The sequence below is a fragment of the Mytilus galloprovincialis genome, chromosome 3, assembly GCF_965363235.1.
Source record: "Mytilus galloprovincialis chromosome 3, xbMytGall1.hap1.1, whole genome shotgun sequence".
Taxonomy (NCBI): domain Eukaryota; kingdom Metazoa; phylum Mollusca; class Bivalvia; order Mytilida; family Mytilidae; genus Mytilus; species Mytilus galloprovincialis.
Genome location: NC_134840.1, coordinates 71,236,000 through 71,258,796, shown reverse-complemented (window position 1 = coordinate 71,258,796; position 22,797 = coordinate 71,236,000). Strand labels below are relative to the sequence as shown.

At 31.3% G+C, this 22,797-nt stretch overlaps 3 protein-coding genes across 3 annotated transcripts in view; 1 reads left to right on the top strand and 2 right to left on the bottom strand.

Annotated features, from left to right (window-relative positions):
- LOC143068827 (ATP-dependent RNA helicase TDRD9-like) lies at window positions 1–6,314 on the bottom strand. The gene is made up of 6 exons (XM_076243148.1): window positions 6,250–6,314; window positions 5,087–5,225; window positions 4,077–4,192; window positions 3,754–3,820; window positions 1,634–1,803; window positions 1–1,104 (listed from the first exon to the last, which is right to left on the bottom strand). The coding sequence occupies exons 1-6, from the start codon at window positions 6,312–6,314 to the stop codon at window positions 969–971; spliced, it is 693 nt and encodes a 230-aa protein (XP_076099263.1). The 3' UTR covers window positions 1–968.
- The window catches only part of LOC143068831 (ATP-dependent RNA helicase TDRD9-like), a 48,434-nt gene continuing 31,939 nt past the window's right edge, over window positions 6,303–22,797 (bottom strand). The window contains exons 2-5 of the mRNA XM_076243152.1: window positions 9,398–9,532; window positions 8,761–8,931; window positions 7,642–7,712; window positions 6,303–6,528 (exon numbers count right to left, since the gene is read on the bottom strand). Coding sequence (XP_076099267.1) covers window positions 6,318–6,528; window positions 7,642–7,712; window positions 8,761–8,931; window positions 9,398–9,493 — 549 coding nt within the window. The 5' untranslated portion in view covers window positions 9,494–9,532 and the 3' untranslated portion in view covers window positions 6,303–6,317. The remainder of the gene's footprint in view (window positions 6,529–7,641; window positions 7,713–8,760; window positions 8,932–9,397; window positions 9,533–22,797) is intronic.
- Window positions 12,252–15,065, top strand: LOC143068829 (complement C1q-like protein 3). The gene is made up of 3 exons (XM_076243150.1): window positions 12,252–12,346; window positions 13,546–13,604; window positions 14,637–15,065. Exons 1-3 carry the CDS (start codon window positions 12,267–12,269, stop codon window positions 15,053–15,055), a joined length of 558 nt encoding a protein of 185 aa, XP_076099265.1. The 5' UTR covers window positions 12,252–12,266; the 3' UTR covers window positions 15,056–15,065.

Here is a 22,797-nt window from a genome sequence, read left to right as displayed (position 1 = left end):
TATTTGATACTTTTATTTAATTTCCATGAAATTGAAAGTTCCTTTCCAAGAACTTGATACAAAAAAAACAAATGATTGCTAAAACATGAAAGACAGAGTTAAACTCTTGAGAATACTTTTTTGACATTTTTTATCTTTCAACAATGTTATCATTTAACAAAACAATCCATACATATTTTCCTTAATATGCATTTAAACAAAAAACTGACAAAATTTAACTATAAATTCAAAACGACATAAAAAGAAATAAGATAATTCATTTCCCATACAATTTTCCACATGGTTGAAATCATAATACTTTAATAGAATAGCAATGAAAAAGAAAAATTGACAATCCCATACATCAAAACTTCCCTCAAAATGATACCAATGAGTATTCTCTAATATATAAAACATTTATCATCAATTGTTTCACATACACTTTCATGTATGGAGTTAAGATTATATACAGATGTCTTTGTTTATGACTAGAGTTATAAAAATAGAAAAAATATAAACATATTAAAATATGAACAAACAACTATCTTAGACCTTGATATCATCTGCAAAGGAATTTAAGTAAAACTTTTACAGTAGTTTCCAGCAATCTGTTGGATTATACATTGATTTTTGCTCCTATAACTCTATATGGTTATAATTATGAATTAAAACTCAACTGAATTTATTTCTTTCCCTCCATTACACTACAAAATGTCCTTCTGCAATAACCTATTGAAGAATTTTAACAGTTCACTGTAGTTTCATCATTGATTGAGTAATTTCTTTCACACAACAGAACCTTTGAATTCAACAAGTTTCTATATCACAATCTGAACAATTTTGTCCTCCAAAATAAGATCATCCCTTCCACAAGGTCACTGAGACCTTGGACTGAACATAATCATTGAAGCAAAGCAGGAATGTTGGTACTTTTTAAATCATCATAGTGATTTCTGTTCGTGGTACATTACAGAACTTGAGAATATTGTTCAGTAATCTTCTTTCTGGTACAAAGCCGCCACTTTTTCTTGATGTCTGCGTGTCTCTATGTGTATTGCTAACAGCTGTGGTGTGTGCCATGTCATTTCACAGATCTCACACGTGATAGGTTCTCTCTTTGTGAAGCTGAAAATATATATAGCATGGTAAGGTTCAAATTATCCATTTCATTGTTAATTTGAAAAGTTGATTAGTTGATGTTTGCTTAATTTCCAGTGGCAAATATTTCAGGAATTTTCAGGATATAAATACATAAAAAAGTATCTATATGTTCAGTTAAATGTAATGAAAGAACAGACTGAAATGAAAACTGTTATTTTTTGCTTCAATAAAATGGTAATGTATATATATCCTGTTGTTATTGTTGATCTTTTCCACAATGCTCAGAAAACACACAGATCCAAACTATTTTAATAAACAATTTTTTTCTGCTGTTTTGTTGTGTGTCCCACTGATTTTTTGCTTGAAATTACAGTGGTTCGTTAATTATTCATGGATTCAGGTAAAATTGATTTTTTTTGGCAAATATTTAACTTCATGGTTTTGTCAAATTTTGCAAACAAGCTTTAATATTTTGACTTCCTTGAACATCTGAATTAGTGGTTTTTCTAAAGACGGTTTATTGCTTATAATTAAACACAAGAAATCAACTCACTCTTTTGAAGCCTTTTTCAACCATTGTGCATGTTCTTTCAAATACTCAGGACTTGCTTTATCCACATAGACCTCTTCTTCTAACATTTGGGCTTTGTGTAGGTTAAAGAGATGTGGGGCATCAGCAGGGGTTCCTTCTAATGACGTCTCGATCAAATCATCAGGATCCACCTACAAATATTTATAGATTGATTAATTCTGTACATCACTTCAGATCCAACAGCAATATCTAGTAAAGAGCACAATAGTTATGGCAAACAAATTCAATTTCAAATGTCAAACCAAAGGGCCAAGATTTGTCTATAATATTTTTTTTTTATACTTTGACAAAAGCTGAACACTCCTCTATCTTTTGGTGGTACTAAATGCATTACTGCATACATAACACACTTGAAAAACTTAATTTAAGATAAGTTCATGTAAATTTTCTAATTAAAATATGAAAACTATAAACTTCAATTTTTAGTGAGGTGTAAATATTTGCTTAGTTTTGAAGGCTTCCCTGAGACTTTGGTATGATAAGCAGCACAAAAGGGGTGTTCCTTTTGCTCTTGGCTTTGTAAGATGCAATGAGGGATTTTGTTGCAAGAAGTGGTGATAGTTCAATATGGTACCCCAATCAAACTAAATAAATGCAATAATATGTTTCACTCCATTCTATGGAGTATCATAAGGGGTCTCTTTTCCATAATTCTAAACAATGTATCCTTTCTTTTTTTATTATGAATTTTGGAACTAAAAACACAAAAAAACGACTTTCATTTATTGATATATAGCAGAGTGCTCTTAACAGCTGTCTTACTAACAAACGCCAATACTGTACCTTTAATTGTATTTTGAAGCCAATAGAGACATGTACTATAAACATAAGACTTATTTATTAGGGGTAAAGCTTTAAAATATAACAACAACAATATTTATTTGTCAATCAAGACGCCCCGAGGAGCAGTACAATTACAGTTTAAATTAAAGTGAACAAATAATTGTGGTGATTTTTTGTCTTTCATTGAAATATTTGAAATTACAATACATGACAATAAAACTATTTAATAGAAGTGAGACAACAAACACAGTATATATTCTCAAAGATAATATATGATATGGTTCATTGTAAATATTGTTAGGTTGCCTCAAAGAAACTAGATAACACACATAAAAGTCTTCATGTAGAAAATAAAATAATTACTGTTAAGTATTTACTTCAAGTGAACAATTTTCTAAATTTTATCATAAGTGAACAATAATCTTATGTTTTGCAAACAACCTGCAATATTAACTGAAATTTAATCAATGAAATGTGATCATGTATAACTAAAATGACTGCTAGATGAATGAATTATCAACCTTGACTTTTACTCAGTACCTGAATACTATATCATATCATTTATGAATAACTGTGGTTTGGATAAAATGTATTTAAAATGGACTGGTCTCTGTGGAACATAACATTCCCAGTGTAATTCAACTAATCAAAATAGAATGAGCTGTTTGGAATAGTATAATTTTGAGGAAATATACCTTTTTTATAAAAATGAACTTGACTTCTCTTATAGGGTTAACTATTTAAACCCGAATTTCACCTATTTAAAAATGAGATTTCCCAGTTTTATATAAAGTTATAGGGATATATATATATATGACCAAAATCCAGGGCGAAATAATGAGATATGTTGATGTTTATGAAAGCAAGAATAGTGCATTTTGTGATTGTGTAATTGATGAAATGTCACAGGAAATATTAATCATGCAACAAATTTGTTCAAATCTACTTTAAAATTAACAAAAAAAAGCATATTCATTTAAAAATCTGTACAATGTAATGAAAACTTGTTGATTGGACAAGCTTTAATTAACAACGGGTTCACTGTAATGCAGTTCTTTTTTTATTTGAACAAGTAAGCTAAAATGATAGTACTTATTATGACACCTCACAATAATAATGTGACTTTGTAAATGATTATCAACATCAGATATACAACTTTTGATATGACTCATAAAACGCAGAAAAAAATGAATCCTTTGATGCAACTTTTAAACAACATTACACAAGAAGCACAGTTGCATCCTTTTGGAAACAACAGATATATAGGGTATAAAAACAATTCATCACCAGTAACATACCTGATTCCAGGAATATGGGTTGTTGTAATTTACAGGATCAACACGCTCTCGTTTCTTGTATACAACTCTAAAAAATAATAATAATATAAGTTAAATAACACCTTCTAGCTCTAATTGCTACATATGTCGTACTTGATGGAGATACATTTAGGGTCAGTTTGACTTGGTTTATGGGGGATGTCATGGATTTTTATTACACAGCTTTCTTTTAACATATGTAACCAAAAGAAACCACTGAGTCTTAAAGGAACACTGGTAGCATATGTAAGTATAAAACTTAAGAAATAAGTATAAAAAAGACATATAAAGAAAATTTGACTTACTCCAAAAGTTTTTTCCTTGCTGCTTCCTGTATTTTATAGATAGCATCAGGTCCCCATGCTGATACCTTCTCTTCATTACCAATAGCCAGGTTTATGGCTGATCTTACACCATTTATCTGAAATTGTACATAATCATTTTTTTTTTTAATCTTTACTAAAATGTTTTTTCTTGTGTTTCTATAAATGCTGAAAAAGCAAAACATATAACAAATTAGCAGAATGATAAGAGAGCCAAGTTTGACAGCTCCTGTGATCGTTTCTTATTAAGCTTTTAAAAAATGATATACCAGTACCTGAAACTACTATGTAAAGGCATGTACCTGTAAAACGTTTTTATCATCTCAATTCACATCACTGATAATCATGTGTTCACAACATATGTGGTAAGGTTGGATTAAGATGCCAACAATCAATTCACAAATTATATATTAAGGTGGTACCTAACACTACAGGGAGATAACTCTGTAAAATCAGCAGAACGTTTTAATGACGTTGTGTTGTTAAGGGAATAATAAGTTTCTCAATGATCAAAATAAGTTTTTGTCAAACTGCTTTATAACCATTGTAATTTTTCTGATTAAACGGTTGGTTCAATTTTTTTGATTTTTTTATATTTTTGTCAAGGGTCAAAGTAAATACTTTGTCAAAATTTAAAGAAAATTAAACGAGCCAAATTAATTTTAGTTATGGTGTTGGGTACAACCTTAAGATGCCAACAATCAATGAACAAATTATATATTAATATCTATTTTATCTATTATGGATACATATATTTTCATGGGTACCAATTTTTTGTGGATTGTGTAAAATTTGCCTTTTTGTGGATATGTAATTTCTTGGTTTTGTCAAAGTCTGCATTCGACCTGATAGAAAATTTTTACATGTAAAAACAAGGTTCACCAATACCCACAAAAACTACGAAAATTGGTATCCAACGAATAATTATGATTCCACACTATTTTCGCATCCTAATTGCCTAAATAGTTATACTTCTTATTCTTCCAGTTTACCTGTGAGATGTCTTTGTTATCTATTTCAACATCAAATGTGATTTCCATGTCATGTTCAGGAAATAGTGAATGTCTCTGATCTCTGTCCACACCAAGTCCACAAATAGATCCAATATACCTTTTGTTTTCTCTGTCCCTCCTAAACAAAATAAATAAAGTTGACATATCACTTGCTTCAGGTGAGCTCAATATGAAATTTTAAATTTTAAACATTATATCTCATGAACTTCTTGTAGGCTACACGCATACCAAAAGTTTCTACAGCAATCTCTTGTACTGCACTTTGTCTATTTGAGTCTAATACAGCAATTACAGACAATAATCCTGATATTTACATACTCAACATCAAGTAAAATTGTAAGCTTTTAAAGTATAAAATTTTTGAGGTAGAAGTGTTTTTACAAAGTTCACATCATAAAGTAAAATCATTTGTATTTGTATACTATAAACCAACTTTTTTTCGCGTGCGATTTATTTTTGTGACTTTCGTGAGTAGAAAAATAATGCAAATTTAAATGGTCGTTAATATGTAAAACTTCCAATTTTCCTTATTAAACTTCATCAAGTACATCAGAAAATCGCGAAATTAAATATCCACAAAGTGGTTTAGAAAGGGTAAAACGTGAAATAAAGTATCCGCGCAAATAAGTTGGTCTGTAATCAAAGGGAAACCAAGGACACTTATTGTGTACTGTAGATTCTTTATTTTTCATGAGTTAGAATTTTCATGGATTGAGGAACAATTGTATTTTCTTGGTTATTTGATTTGTGGTTTTGTAAAGTTTAAAAGCACCCAAAACCATAGAGACAGTGTTTTTTTTAGAACATTTTAATTTGTGGGTTACCACCCATGAAATCTATACAAAAATTGGTATCCATGAGTATTTATAAATCCACCATTCATTAAAAGGAAATCAAGCATGAATCACACCAACAACTATCATTGTACAAAAATATTGGCCCTTACAGGTATAGGTTTAATCCACCATTTTCTACATATGAAAATGCCTGTACCAAGTCAGGAATATGACAGTTTTTATGCATTTGTTTCATGTGATCGAACTTTTGATTTTGCCATTTGATTAAGGACTTTCTGTTTTGAATTTTCCTAGGAGTTCAGTATTTTTGAGATTTTACTTTTTCCTAAGCTGCTGATCTTTTACCTTAGTTCGGCAACAGGACAGAACAACAGTGATATTATAGATGGCAGTCCAGAAATGGCTGGCATTATTTACCTTAATTCTGCTACAGGACAGAACAACAGTGATATTATAGATGGCAGGCCGGAAATGGCTCGCATTATTGTAGTATCCCTGGCCATCATTGTAGATCCTGCAGGATTCAGACCTACAAATCCTGATACCATTAATCTGTCATAACGATCCTGAGGTTCATTGTCAATAGCAACAGAGTTCACACTATCTGGGTCAGTCTTAACAGATCTGGAATAAGAAAGTGGTAGAATGTGCATTGTTTTCAGATTAATTCAGAAAAAAATCATCAAATCTAACGTATGAGTGGAAAAAAACTTTAAAATTAAACAGTAAGTAGAGTTTCCAATTTAAATCTTTCAATCCACCATTTTCTACATATATGCCTATACCAAGTCAAGAATATGACGGTAGTTATCCATTCATTATATATTTGAGCTTATGACTAAGCCATTTGAGAAGCATTTTTCCTTTTAGAATTTTCCTCGGAGTTCAGTATTTTTGTGATTTTACTTTTTACAGTGACATATTGAATATATTTATGCTTGCTGTGATTAAGGCATCTATATGCACCACTGAGGGAGTTATTCATTTCAGTCTGGTGTACTGGTCTAATACCAGTTACCCTTACAGATTAACAATATTTTTTCTTTAATATTGTCTTATAGGAACATTCTTGATATGTTAAAAAGTCAACAAAAGTCAGTATTTTCTTATTGGATAAAATAAACCAGAGATTTACAAATGAAGTAACACTATTTGTGTAAAGTTTACAGCAGTATGTCTTAATTACACCAAGCTTTCTTTTTTCAATAAATGATAGGTGACAGACAGTTACTGGTCAAGAACAAGTGTAACATATTAAAAAACAAGAATGTGTCCATAGTACATGGATGCCCCACTCGCACTATCCTTTTACATGTTCAGTGGACCATGAAATTGGGGTCAATACTTTAATTTGGCATCAAAATTAGAAAGATCATATCACAGGGAACATGTGTACTAAGTTTCAAGTTGATTGGACTTTATCTTCGTCAAAAACTACCTTGACCAAAAACTTTAACCAAAACTTTAACCTGAGCTTTGCACTATCTTTTTCTTTGTTCAGTGGACTGTAAAATTGGGGTCAAAACTTTAATTTTGCATTAAAATTAGAAAGAATATATCATGGGGAACATGTGTACTAAGTTTCAAGTTGATTGGACTTCAACTTCATCAAAAACTACCTTGACCAAAAACTTTAACCTGAAGCGGGACGAACGGACGAACGAACAAACGGAGGCACAGACCAGAAAACATAATACCCCTCTACTATCATAGGTGGGGCATAAAAATATATATTACCTTAATCTTCCAACATTTGTCAAACTGTTGAACATCATTTCATAAGGATTATGTGGTCCATTCAACTTTTGCTAAAATACAATTATAGAATGATTATCTGATTAAATCAACATGAACTTCACAGAAAAAATATCGAAATAATTAATAGAATGTATCTTACTTAAGGAATGACTGTAATATTTTTTCTGTCTATGAAGAAATAACATAAAAAAATTGGTGCACACTGAATAACGCGCGTAGCGGGTTATTTAACAGTGTGCACCACATTTTTTATGTTATTTCCAATAGACAGAAAAAATATTACAGTCATTTCTTATAATTTTTCTAAATTCCATTTTAAACCGTAGAAAACCATGAAAAAACGTGGATGGCGTCACGGTCACATGACTAAATTATGTCTATAGGCTCATATAAAACAAAATAATGTCAGCCAATCAGAAGACGTGTTACATCCAAAATTAAATTATTATTGAATATTCATACAATATTTTAATCTATAAAGTTGAATATAAAATGTATTAATCTACCTCTGAAATATTTAAAAAAAAAATCTTTTTCTGGTACTGCCCAAACCACTGTCCTTTACCTAATATGAATTTGTGTTTCAGATGTACTGTTGCAATATACTGCACAGAGTTTTTAGTGAAATGTTTTCAAATATAATAGGACATGAACAAACTTGTCATTGACAACACAGATGACACATAATATAGTGGTATTGGCATACAAATATCTATTCCTTATTATCCAAAAATGACAGTCTTTTACCTTGGTTAATACAAAATTAAGTATTAGTGAGCCTGAATAGATATTTTGTCATATTGGATGACTGGCCGGGTTCTATTTATATACTGTGGATTCATTATTATTTGTTGGATACCAATTTTTGTGGGTTTTGTGGGTACAGGTGAACCACAAATATAAATGTTCGACTAAATACAAATGTCTATAAAGTTGTATCCAGTCTTTGGCAGAACCAAGAAATCAAATATCCACGAAAATGCAAAGTTTCTGCAATCCAAGAAAATTTAGAACCCAAGAAAATGAATAAATCCAAGGTATAATTGTGAAAGAAACTGACTAGAAGGTTAAAAAATAAAAAGTTTGTTCAAGTTTTACCTTCACCGTCCTTCTTCCTTTAGAAGATGCTGGCCTGTTGTTTCCTAAAGATACTGAGAACCAATCACTCTGTCTATCCTGAAATGTTGGTCTCTCATCTTGCAGAAGTTTTCTACTAGGACTCACAACAGAGTTACTAATAGCTTCCATTTCTCGCTGTTCATGATTTTGCTACAGAAAATAAATAAAAATAAATAAAAATAAATAAATAAAAATAAATAAAAATAAACACTTTTTCTTATCCAATTGATTTTTTGCTATAATTTGATTCCATGGCAGATAAAAAAAAAATAGTACTTGATTGTACATAAATCAAGAAAATTAAAATGCAAACACCTGAAATGTATAAACATTTATTTCTGAAATCGAAATAAAGAGAATTCTAAACAAAAGTGAATACAATACATTTTACTGATATACAAGTATTTTTTTTATTGAAACTTAAGATTATTTTCATATTTTGTGCACTTCCAAACTGAGCATTGGTAAGACTTGTAATTTTAAAGCAAACTATATTGAAAATTTGAAACTGATTAAGGAAAATATCAGAAAATACATCTTTAAATATCTTATCAACACACAACACACACACACATAATTATTTTGTGTATTTACTAACCAAATGTCTATTACTTACTCTTGATAAGTAGGTCTCCTCAGATTCATCAGCAAACCCTTTCTTTATAAGTTCTTTATTGATAGAAAGTTGTATTCCTCTGTCTGGGGACTCCATTAATTCAAGTCTTAATATACCTCCAACAATTGAATATAACTGCAAAAGAAGTGTTTGCCTTTTTTACAATGATAAACCATTTTCATATTACATTTAAAAGCAACACAGTTTTGATGTCCAAACGGTGCCAGATGATAGGTATTTTTTGCTGTATATTAGGGTGCAAGAAACAGTTTGTCTGTACTACATTTCATTTTTAGGGACAACTTCAAACCATGCTTTAAGTGGTAGTTTGGGTTAAAAAGACATTTGTCTTCAACTAGAAATCACTTTAATCAGAATCGTTTTTTTTAGTTTACAATGAAATGACACTAAGCCCTGCTTGCACTTTATTATTTTCATGTTCAATGAATCATGAAATCTTGGTCAAAACCCTTATTTGGCATATATACTATGATACCAAGTTTAAGTTGATGTGAAAAGAAACGATCCTAAACCCTTCTCAAATCTACTGTGAACAAAAGCTTTAACCTTATACAGGACAGATGAATGTGCAGCCTTCAATATATAACACCCTCAAATGTTGTAGACAGGGAATTAAAAACATCATCATCAACACTCACATCATCATCACAGAATTATACGCCTTTTCAAACTTTCTTTTTCTATTTTTTTTTCTCTCTCTCTCTCTCTCTCCTTTTTTTTTACCTTGTATTGTATACTATTAACTGTTTGCTTTACATTACATGCATGCCCATTATATTATACTATGATTGTAATTTTATATTGTATTGTGGAGAAGACTTTACAAGTCAAGTATGATTTACTAATTTCTAAACAATTTTGCTTGAATTCAGCAAATAAAATATGTTTAAACTATATATGAAAACTTGAAATTAGGTTATTTGTTTACCAATGAATGCACTATACATGCACATCTAAATAATCATATAAATCTATGAAATTTAAGATTTTTACTGGTATTTTGAACAAGTCTTATTCAAGGGTACAATAGCTTGCTCTGGAAATAGATACAGAAGCTACATATAAGTTTTTTTTCAATTTATCTCTATACAAAAACCAGACAATATTAAGAGTTGTCTTCCCTTATACAAAGGTTTTCGTTCCAAATTTATAAAATCATTCTGATCAGTTAAGTTTATCATCATAATCATGTTTAAATGCAAACTTATTATTTCTTACTACCAAATGCAAACAAAAACGTGATAATTTCTCCCCAGATATGTTACAGTGACTTGACTGTTAGTGTTGCTGTCCACCAATTGCAACTCATTCAAAATTTTGACCAAATTGCAATTTGTTTTATAAAATCAAATTGTTCAACTGGTCAGAAATTTGAACCAACTGCTGTAGAAAACCACAGCCAAGTCATGAAAGTGCAAGGTGATAAAATAAATTATACTTACAATCCTATAAGACTTTAACTCCACTTTAATGATGTTGTGACAAAATTAGTTTATCAGTTTGTATAGTTATATTATATTCATTTCCATGCTGAAGGGGAACTGTTTATTTTGAATTGCTATTAAATTGTCCAAACTAAGCTTTCATATAGTTTTTCTTTCTAAAAGTATTCTATATTTATAAGAATCAGACATTATGTGAATTAAAACATTTAATATTCAGTAAAATATGTGTAAAATTGCAATATATGTTTGTAGGAAGTTTCCATGGGGGAGATAATAACTTTTCTTTCAAAAAGTCTTTATTCAAAAGAATAATATTTTAGGTTATCTCCCCTGAAAACTTATCAATAGCATATTGTTATTTCACACATATTTTACTGAATATATGAAGTTTTATTTAAAATGATATCTGATTCGTATAAATATAGAATACTTAGAGTTAAAGTCTATATATACACTGTAAAACATTATATAACTTACCTGTATGAATATTTGTGTGATGCAAGATGTATGAGAAATGTTTTTGAGAAACACTTCTTAAAGAATAATATTCTGGTACAAGAAACCGAAGGTGTCATAACATTTAATTTCTAATTATTGTGCTGATTATATATGTGATTATACTTAAAAACATTGCCTTGTGATATATTTGTGTAATATGTAATATATCTGTTGTATATATATGTTGAAGAATTGAATAAAGATAAAAAAAAAAAGTGAAAAAAAAAGTCTTATAGGATTGTAAGTATATTTTATTTTATCACCTTGCACTTTCACATTTTGACTGAACAATTTGTTCAATATTCTGACCAGTTGAACAATTTGGTTTAATAAAACAAATTGCAAAATTCAAAATTTTGAATGAGTTGCAATTGGTGGAGAGCAACACTAACAGTCAATTCACTGTAATTAACATTAAATTTCAAGTTCATTACAGTTTTCATTGTTAAAAAGCCTTAAAGACTTTAATGTCATTTCTCAATTGTCTGCACAAATTAAATCTCTAGTTATGATATTATGAAATTTGCATTATGTTCATAACTAAATATTATAAAGATTCAATACAATACAATCATAACATGAAATTTGCATAATATTCATAACTAAATATTATAAAGTTTGAATGCAATGCAGTTTGCATTTTGAGTTTTAACCCCTTAAAATCATGGGTTCATTGAAATTTATGGTTTTATTTTTAGGAGTGACTAATTGTTCTAGAGAAGTAATTTTACCAAATTCTTGGAACTAGTTAGGTTGCATGTAGTATATTACCAATAAGAATCATATTTCAATTAATGACAGACACATAAAACAGCTTGCTAGGTTTCAGTTAAGTATAAATAAAAGTTGCAAAATAAACATAAAAAACATTCATTTAATAAAACAGGCTACTTCCCTTGAACACAATGTTTAGGACAACTGTGACAGTTTTCTTGTTTTTGATGATGATGGTTAAAGTGGAGTCGGCATGTGATACTGAACTTCATAAGTACATAATTAAGACAAATTTCAATTTAGTTTAGCATTACGAGATAGAAAAATAAACGGAGAAAGAGATGATGCTCCCGCATACATACAACATTATAAAGAGACATACCTCAAGAACAATAAAAGTAACGATACCCAAATTTGTACTTGATCTGAGTTTTGTGGTAATAAATATTGTGTATAGATTTCATAATATTTGGTTTGGGCAAACTTAAGTTACAAAACAGAAAATATTAATTTTTATACGCCCGTAAAATTTTGATGGGACATATTATAGTTATACAATTGTCCTGGGTCGGTCTGTTTGTCATGAACATTTTGCACCGTAACTTGAGAACAACTTATCCAAATTTCATGAAACTTTACATAGTTATTTCTTATGATGGTCAAACAATCTATAATTTTTAGTGAAAATAAGATTAAAATTTTTTGAGTAAAGGGACTTTGTAACTAAAAACAGGGGTGTGTTTTTTTCATATTTGTGCCGTATTACAAAAAAGATTAATGATTATTGCTTAAAACTGAACACACTTCTTAGTTATATTAAATTAAAGATATGAATACTTTTTGGTGATGATTCAAAAATTTCCTTATAGAGTACTTGAGTTTTTTGTAAAAAAAAAGGGGGGGGGGGTCTCACATGTTTCGCCATATCTCAGAAACTATTTATGATATGATTATTGTATAAAACTTCACACACTTGTTTTCTAATCAATCTGAACAGCTGTATACTTTTTGTGATGATTCTTTATTTCATTTTGTGTTATTTAAATTTTATTAAGATTGTTGGTAAAAATGTAGTCTTTTTTTTTTTTTATCACATTTTGCGCCGTATATCTATTGCTTAAAAGTTTACACCCTTATGTTTTGTCAGCGTTTGCATATAAATCCCACCAGTTTCAATTTATGTATTGACATGCCAAATTTTTCGTTGCTAAATTCTTTGTGGTAATTAGCATTATGAATACTCTTCATAACATTTGGTTAAGGCAAAATCAAGTTAGAGAATGCAAACCAATTTTGGGACGTATGGACGTAAGTGCGTCTGACTTACGTCCAGACAAACAAGGATAAAACTGAATTACCCCCCGCTATGGTGGCAGCATATACATCACAGGAAATGACTCATTTCAAAGTATGACTGTATATATTCTGTAACACCTTGTACATAAAGCATATTTGTTTTTCATTTGCAGAGAATGGCCTCTTTCAAGATCTTCTTAACATGATGATGAAAATTAAAGGTTCCAATCAAGGTATGTTCTTAAACAGCATTTGATATACTTATTTTGAACTTTCAACACTTTAACAGCAGTTTACATTCTGATTTCTTTATTTAGTTTTTGTAAGACCCAAACTCTAACAGAAAGGTTTATTAACTGAACTCAGTCCATCCTTCAGTGTGACCTACATTCCATCCCATGAAATTTTTGAGGTCACATTTTTTATGTGCTTTGATTTTTCTCAGGAATTACAAATCAGAATTTCATGAAATTTGGAATATATATAGAGCTTCATGTGAGCACACTATACTGTGTGATTGAGTTTTCATATTAATGTCTCAAGGACTTTCTGTTCACTGAATACCAATACATGTATATATTCTTAGCCATAATAGCCATGCACAAAGTTTTTGTTTCAATTTGTCAGGAATTACAAATCAGAGAAAGGACTAGAAGCATTTAAGCTTGGTTTAAGCATCAGAAAATAAAATTATTGTGATTAATTTAAAATTGCACATAAATGCCTGGAAATGCAGAAAGTCAAGAAATTTTAATAAATAACATAAAACTTGATCTGAGGATGTTATAATATGCACTGTTTTCTTGAAAACGAATAAAACTGCAGATTTTTTTCAGTTTTCATCATTGTTTTCATTGTCTCACCGAACATGCAGTTGTTTGTTGCATGTCAAACTTTGCCAAACTAATATGTTCTCTATTAAAAATTGTTGTAAACGCAGTATATCCAATTTTTTTTTAACAAAAAACAATGTACAAAATGTATTCAAATCTTGCCATGTTTTGTTGCTGTGGTTACTGTTACGGTATGATAACTTTTAAATTTGCACTTATATTTGGGCCAAATAAGAGTTGACATTATGTTACAAACTGTATGCGGATTCAATATAATCTTTTTAGTTCATTCATAATTATGTCCCTTTAACCTTTCAGAAAATCTTTTCATCACAACTCATTATAGTGTCAACATCTCTTCAAATAATAAAAAGTCAAAATAAATCTAATATCCCAGTTTTATAACACTAATGCCATCATTTTTCTTTGCAGAACTGTCTACATGTAAATGCCAGAAGAAAGTACCAGCAATTGCTTTCACAGCTTCTTTGACGGCTACTAAATCCATTGGACCTCTAGAAACAATTAAATTCAACAAAGTTTGGACAAATGCTGGTACAGGATATGACCCAAATTCTGGTATTTTTACTGCAGCTAAGAAAGGGTACTATCAAATAACTGCAACAATAATGTCTCAGAGTGGGAAATGGTTTCATGCATCTATATGGAAAAATGATCAACAAACTGTGGCGTTGTACCCTGGAAAAGGTCATCACACAGGTTCTGCTAGCATTGTTCTCAATTTAAAGAAAGGAGACCGTGTGTTTATTAAACATCATAACTACACCCAGGATTTCTACAGTGATGTCAATCAGTATAGCATGTTTTCTGGCTTTCTTATCTCTGAATAAAATATATAGCAATATTTGTAATGCCTTTTGTCTTATAAAATCTATGTTGTCAGGTGAGCTGTACAGCTGAACAAAGGATATTTTCATACTATCTATATAAAGTAATATATGCATGTTTTTCTGTGTTGTGATGTTACACTATTGTTTCAGATAAGGGCATAGGTTGGTACCTATTAATACGTTTAAACATGCTGCATTGGTTTGCACCTGTCCTAAGTCATATAGATTAGACTGTTGGTTTTCCTGTTTGAATGGTTTTACACTAGTCATTTTAAAGGGCCCTTCACAGCTTGCTTTTCAGTGTGAGCCAAGGCTCCAAGTTAAAGACCGTACTGTGACCTATAATGGTTTACTTTTATAAATTTTTTCTTGGATGGAGAGTTGTCTCGTTGGCACTTATACCACATCTATATCTTCCATTCAAAATGAAAGTTGTACACGTACATCATAACAAACTGTGTTTTGTATTGTCTATGCAACAGCTATCAAACAAGTCAATGTGAGGTCAACATATGATCTTCAACAATAAACAGGTGTCTATACAATATGTCAAGTTCTAAATTACCTAGTCTAAAAAGTAGTGTATAAATTAAACAGAATCAAAGATCTCCCAAATTCTTAAACTATATATAAAGCTACAATTACTATCAAGGTCAAATTTAAAATATCAAGGATTATAAACCAGAGTGCACAGCTGAAATGTCTCGCCTAAATATAAATCTTTATTACGACTATCACATAAACTTAACATGATTCAAGAAAATGAGGTCAAGGTCATATAAACAAAACAAGAAATACATGTTTTCCTTACCATCATTCAATACACTAAATATAGTTGACTTATTTCCTATAGTTTCTAAGTAAAAGACTTAACCAAGAAACTAAACATAGACCAATTGAATATGAAAATGAGGTCAAGGTAAGATGAATCATTCCAGGTAGATATGTACAGCTTACAATTCTTCAAAACAATTGCTTATAGTTTAAGAAAAACAGACCAAAACAGAAAAAACTTTACACTGAGTAATGAACCGTGAACATGAGGTCAAGGTAAAAAAAACCTACGAGACTTACATGTACATCTTTAAATATTTCCATACACCAAATATAGTTGACCTATTGCATATAGTATTAGAAACAAGGAACAAAACTTAACAACTTAAATTTAACCACTTACTCGGGAAAATGAGGTCAAGGTCAGATGACATCTGCCAGCTAGACATGTACAAATTACAATCATTCCATACACCAAATATAGTAGACCTATTGCATACAGTATAAGAAAAACACAAAAACTTAATTATAACCACTGAACCATTAAAATGATGTAAAGGTGCGATGACACTTGCCAGAAGAACATCACCTTACAGTCCTTCCTTACACAAAATATTGTACTATAGACTAGTATCTATCACTTATAGTATCCGAGATAAGGGCTTGACCGCCAAAACTTAACCCTGTTCACTGATCCATGACATAGTGTGGAGGGCAAGTGAAAACTGTCTGATAGGCATGATGACCTTGCAAGTAACGCACATACCAAATAAAGTTATCCTATTACTCATAAAAAGAGAAAAATTAACATTACAAAAAATATCAAATTTATTTTTCAAGTAGTCACTGAACCATGAAAATGAGGTCAAAGACAATGGACATATGACAGATGGAAACTTTGTAACATGAGGCATCTATATACAAAGTATGAAGCATCCAGGGGTTGAAGTCATCAAACTTTGCTCAGTGCTTCAGTGTCGATGTGGCATGCAGTATGTTGGCGAGACAGAGCAGCCATTCAACAAACGCATGAATGGTCATCGAAGTGACTACACTTGCAAACCCGACCTACCCGTAAGTCGTCATTTGAGATCACCTGGGCACACACAAGCTGATCTCAAAAACCTTACCATCACAATCATAGACCACAACGAGGGCTGGTCGAAGGTCGACAGAGTCGCTCGGGAAAGATTTTGGATAAGAAAGTTACGGACAGTTTCCCCAGTGGGCATAAATGAAAAAACATAGAATGAGTCCCTCATTTTCCTGTCATCACCTGTTTCCAATAACTCTGGCTTTAGTACTGGCTTTACAGTTCGAAATTATTTTTTAAAAATAACAGTTTAAATTACAGGGCTCCATTCATTCGGGATGGATGTATAAGTACGTAGCCACGTTCAATTATTTTACCTCATTAGATAAAACTTATTTTTCTAATCATTATTAGACTGCTATTCGTTTGGGAGGCTTAAATATGTAGTTTCTGTTGCAATTGCCCTACCGTTGTCAAATTTGAAATATTATACCAACTTGGATCGGTTAGGACATTTTTGATTTTTTTGTTTGAAGACTGCCCGCAATGCAGTTATAACATCTAAACTGTCACAACCTTTGGAAATTTAGAGTTGTGCCAGTTCACATCGAAAATAACTATTTTCATTTGGCATATCTTTGTAATCTTTGCGCCGTGTTTGGAAATTTTAAAATTGTATCAGCGTCAGGTGTTCGCTTAAATTGTATAAATTCAAGATTTAGAAAAAGTTTCTCAGTTTGAATATATTGACATGATTCATTTGACATCGTGCTATTATTGAAGAAGGATATCTGTTATCCGAAATATCTAATATTTGTTCATTTTATAGTTATTTAATGGTGATGTTGTACCCTTTTTGACTTGTGATATATTATATTTTGTAGTGTACAGAATCATATTACATGATCCATCGCCCTGTAAGATTGATCGTTGACTATTTATTCAGTCATTTTTTATATATATCCTTTTGATAATGTTACTCGAAACATCCTTTTGATAATGTTACTTTCCAAATTATAAAAGTCAACACCGAGCGGGACACCACGGCGAGAAGGAGAAGAGAAAACTTTTGATTCCACCAACATTACACTTTAGAACCTGATGGTCTTGACGAAAAAGACGAAAAAAGATACAGGAAAGATAAAGAATAATTTAAAACAAAGCATCGTCCTTTTTATCCCGTAATATTGTCCAATGGACGTTGCTAACTTCAACTACCAATTATGTATTTTAAAGGTAGCTAAATCCAAGTGCAACATATACATTGAGCTGCAAAATTTTCTTATTTTCAAAGCAGCTAAATTCAAGTGCTCATAGACATTGAGCTGCAAAATTTTCTTATTTTCAAGGCAGCTAAGTGCAACATATACATTGAGCTGCAAAAGTGTCTTATCATCTACATCCGATTTCACCTGGATAGATGCACGCTTGATAAATCTAGTTGGTCTAGCGAAATATTTCATTTATTTTCATCATTTTGTAAATATTTTAAACATTCTTATATTTACATACTTAATAGTGTGTTAAAATTACATTGTTAGGCAATCTATATATATATATATATATATATATATATATACATAAATGCAGCTTAATTGATTGCTGTTTTCTTATGCCCCCGAGACAAAATGTCGAGGAGCATATCAATTTACCCCTGTTTGTCCGTCTGTTCGTTTGTCTGTTCGTCCGTCCGTCAGGATTAGGATAATTGTTTGTACGGCTATCTCCTCATACAGTTTTAGAGGTACAACTTTAATATGTTGTAGGATGTTCATACACACAATGAAGGTGTGCATGGTCACAGGATTTGGATTTTTTCAAATATTTTTAAAATGTAAGGTAGTTTGGCATAGTCATCTGTTTTTGTACTAGCTGTATACTGAGGCTATGGTTTGACCGACTATCTCCTCCTATAGTTACATCATCATGCATAGTGTTAAATTCATAACAATTTCAAGCTGTATGTCAACATCACTGTTTGTCAGATCTAAAAGATGTGGGACTTTACTCATGCATATGACAGGGCAGCAAAAAAGTGGTGGTGGTGGTTGGGGGGGGGGGGGGGTGGCATTGTCCATATCTAGTCTGTTAGGAAATGTATATTCAAATTTATGGACATAAAACGACTGTTCATTGAGTTTTTACTGATATATAAGTGAGACAAAAAGTAACAGAGGGATATTCAAACTGATAAGTTGAAAACAAACTGAAAATGCCATGAGAAAAAACTAAAAACGATTAAGACAAACAACAGTATTATATCAGTGTTGTTATTTTAAAATATTTGCTGTCAATAAAATTGAGAATGGAAATGGGGAATGTGTCAAAGAGACAACAACCCGAACATATAACAGACAACAGCAGTATTGTTTGTTTAAATCATTACTGTGCTTATCAAGAAGGCTTGTCCCTATCCCTATGCCAATTGCTAAAGATTTTTATTGACCTAATTATTCATAAAATTTCTTTAGGATATTTTCATATCCAAGTTGGATATTTTAAAACCAGTTCCTTATCTTATAGTAGGTGCATATTCTCTTTCAATTTTGTTAAAGACATTAAATAACTAATTTTGGGATGGTTAGTATTATTATCTCACTGCAGTCTCTCAACACCAACAACCTTTCAATTAAGTAATAGGCTAAGCTGTTTTACCAGTTTTTATTTGTAGAGGTATATTCATACTGCAATTGGTTAAAAAGGATTTCAGCAAAATAATATCGCGAAAGGACAAAACTGTTTGAACACAGTAACAACAACGCATTATTGCCCCATAGCGGTTATTTTTAAAAAAAAATCATGGCAGCCGTAGATTGGTTTTCATTTAACCATGGGTTGGGCATTTATATTCGATTATTTTACCCTGAGCGTAAGCATAAGTTGACAACAGGTGGCATATACATATACATCAAACAAATGATCTATGAATAGAACCTTACTTTAAAGATCTTTGATAAAACAAAACTTAATCCATTTTGAATCCGACACATTTGTTGTATGATAATTAAAATATTTTTCTTAACAGAACTTTCTAGCTGTACATGTAGCTGCAAGAAGATTGTAATTGCTTTCACAGCTTCACTGTCAGCTACAAAATCTATTGGCTCTCATGAAGTTGTTAAGTTTGATAAAGTTTGGACAAATGAGAGAAAAGGATATGACCCAAATTCTGGAATTTTTACTGCACCAAGGAAAGGATTCTATCAAATTACTGCAATAGTAATATCAGCCAATAGAAAAAAATTCCATGCAAGTCTTTGGAAAAATAACGAAACAACTGTAGGGCTGTACCCTGGAAAGGGGCATCATACAGGTTCGGCTTACATTGTATTCAAATTGAAGAAAGGAGATCGTGTGTACATAAGATATCGTAGCGACACAGAGGAAATCTACAGTGTTAGCAATCATTATAGCATGTTTTCTGGCTTTCTTATATCTGAATAAAATACGAACCAATAATTCTGTTACATTTTATCTTATATCCATGTAGTCTGGAGTTATTTTCTGTTGAACAAACTGAACTTGTTATAGTTGACATTAACCATAAAGCTAACTAGAATCCTGTAGCCCTTTTCACAAAAAATCTTAAGTGTAAAATTAGTCTTACGATAAAAATATTTAGTTGAATTGTTAAGGAATATTTTAGACTTACGATAAATCTTACACTTAAGATTTTTTGTGAAAAGGGCTACTGGTACTTTGACGTGCTGTGGGGTATACGTCAATTAGAAAGCAACTTGATAAAATTCAAATAGACAGGTAACACTAAATACAATCGAAAATGGTTGTTTATAATGAACAATAAAATACATGGCGAAATAAAATGTAAAAATTTGAATACAATATTTGGAGGTGCACAACTACAAAATAGGTGCACACTTTTTATGAACTTCAAGGAATTGAAAACTGTGAAGTTAAGGAAATTGTCGGCATTATCACAACTTTAACCATTTTTTGGACTTTTCTACTATCCATAGTGCTGTCGCGGTGCGGCGACAATAATCACAAAAATATGAAAAATGTTTTTTTTAAACATTAGACCCATACTGCAGATTCTTAAAATACAAGCACAGATGAATGATTTTACACTTTTTTGTTTTATTTTGTTGTTGATTCAGAGTAATACTTACTTCGAAAGGTTGATAATGTTGACCTACTTCCTGGATCGTCCAAACGGTTCATATTATAGGAACATTTTATGTTTACTTTATTCAATGTCCCCTATATCTACTACGTGACATGATCAAATTGAACATACATTGTATGCATCATCCGTCTAATTTCTAGACAACCATCATATATAGAAAATAAACAACGGAAGAAAACTTCTCAGAATACAAATATCTACATTTTGCCATTACTATTAAAATTATCAAATGACTGAATGACGAAACCAACACAAAACTTCTTATATGAGTTATTGCCCTTAAATGGCAATGCGTTTCTATATTAAGTGTTTTTGTCTATTATACCAAAATCTAGAGTAAACTGGCAGATTTTTTCTATATTTGATTTTGTATTGCTAATAAACATTATTAACAATTGCAAAATCGATATCAAAATGCTATATTTGTTGGAAATCACGCACAGAAGAGAACGTTAGCGTAACGCGGCATTATTGTATATCCAACGTCGTTTACTTATGACGTTATCTTGTACTTCAGTCATCAATACAAATTGATACAGTTTAGACGTCTTTCTTATTACATATGCAGTTTTAGTAAAACCACTTTACGATATTGGTACCGTGACCAGAAAAAGATGACTCCAAAGCTGAAATCTATACGAGCGGGACACAGAAGCGCAGTTTCTAGGATTTTAAGAAGATTTGAGGAGAGAAGTGAAACAGAAGAAAAACCGGAAGAGGACGAGTCGGAAACAATTCTGGAAACATTAAAGGAAAAGCAAGATATTCTGAAGGATTTGGATAAGAACATTTTAGATAGTGTACAAGAGGAGGATATAGAGCAAGAGATACTTGACACAGATGAGTATAAATTTAATTTAGAGACGAAAATACGTAAAATTCGCAAATTTATTCACGTTCAAACATCTAATTTAAATGCAGTCGCTAGAAGTTTTTCGCCGCACAATGAAACACTGCAACTCATTCAAAATGTTGGCCCCGTATATAACATAAGAGATGACTCACAAAATACTGGCCTTTATTTCGCGTCTTTACGTTCAAATTCAAGCATCAATAGCAGCAACGTTCATAAACTACCGAAATTGAATGTACCTACATTTGATGGAAACGTACTTGAATGGCAATCCTTTTGGGATTCTTTTGACTCCGCAATTCACAACAACAACACACTAACCGTAGTTCAAAAGTTCAACTACCTAAAATCTTTACTAGAAGGAGAAGCGTCATATACCGTTGCCGGATTTGCTCTTACGCACACAAACTACAACAAAGCTATTGAACTCATACATGAAAGATTCGGACAAAAACATAAGATCATTCAGCCGTACATGCAAGCACTTCTAGACATACCCGCACCAAAGAATACGCTTACGCACCTTAGAAGCTACTACGACAGGACAGAAACATACATACGAGGCCTAGAATCTCTCGGACAAGCTCAAGACTCGTACGGCTCGTTATTAGTACCAGTCATACTCAACAAAATGCCCAGTGAAATACGCAAAAACCTGACTCGAGAAGACGGTTCAACAGATTGGTATCTTGGTGATCTTAGGAGATCTATTTTTGAGGAACTGGCAATTTTAGAGTCTGGTAGAAGCACAGAAACATTTGAAAGTCCTAGTGCTACAGCTACCTTCTACACAAACACAAAATCTCGCGAAAACTGGCCAAAGACTAATTCACCACTGAAATCTTATCGAGTCAGCTGCGCATATTGCAAGGAATCCCACTTTTCGTCTGAATGTACCAAATTTACAGACCACAACGACCGCATGAAAATTGTTA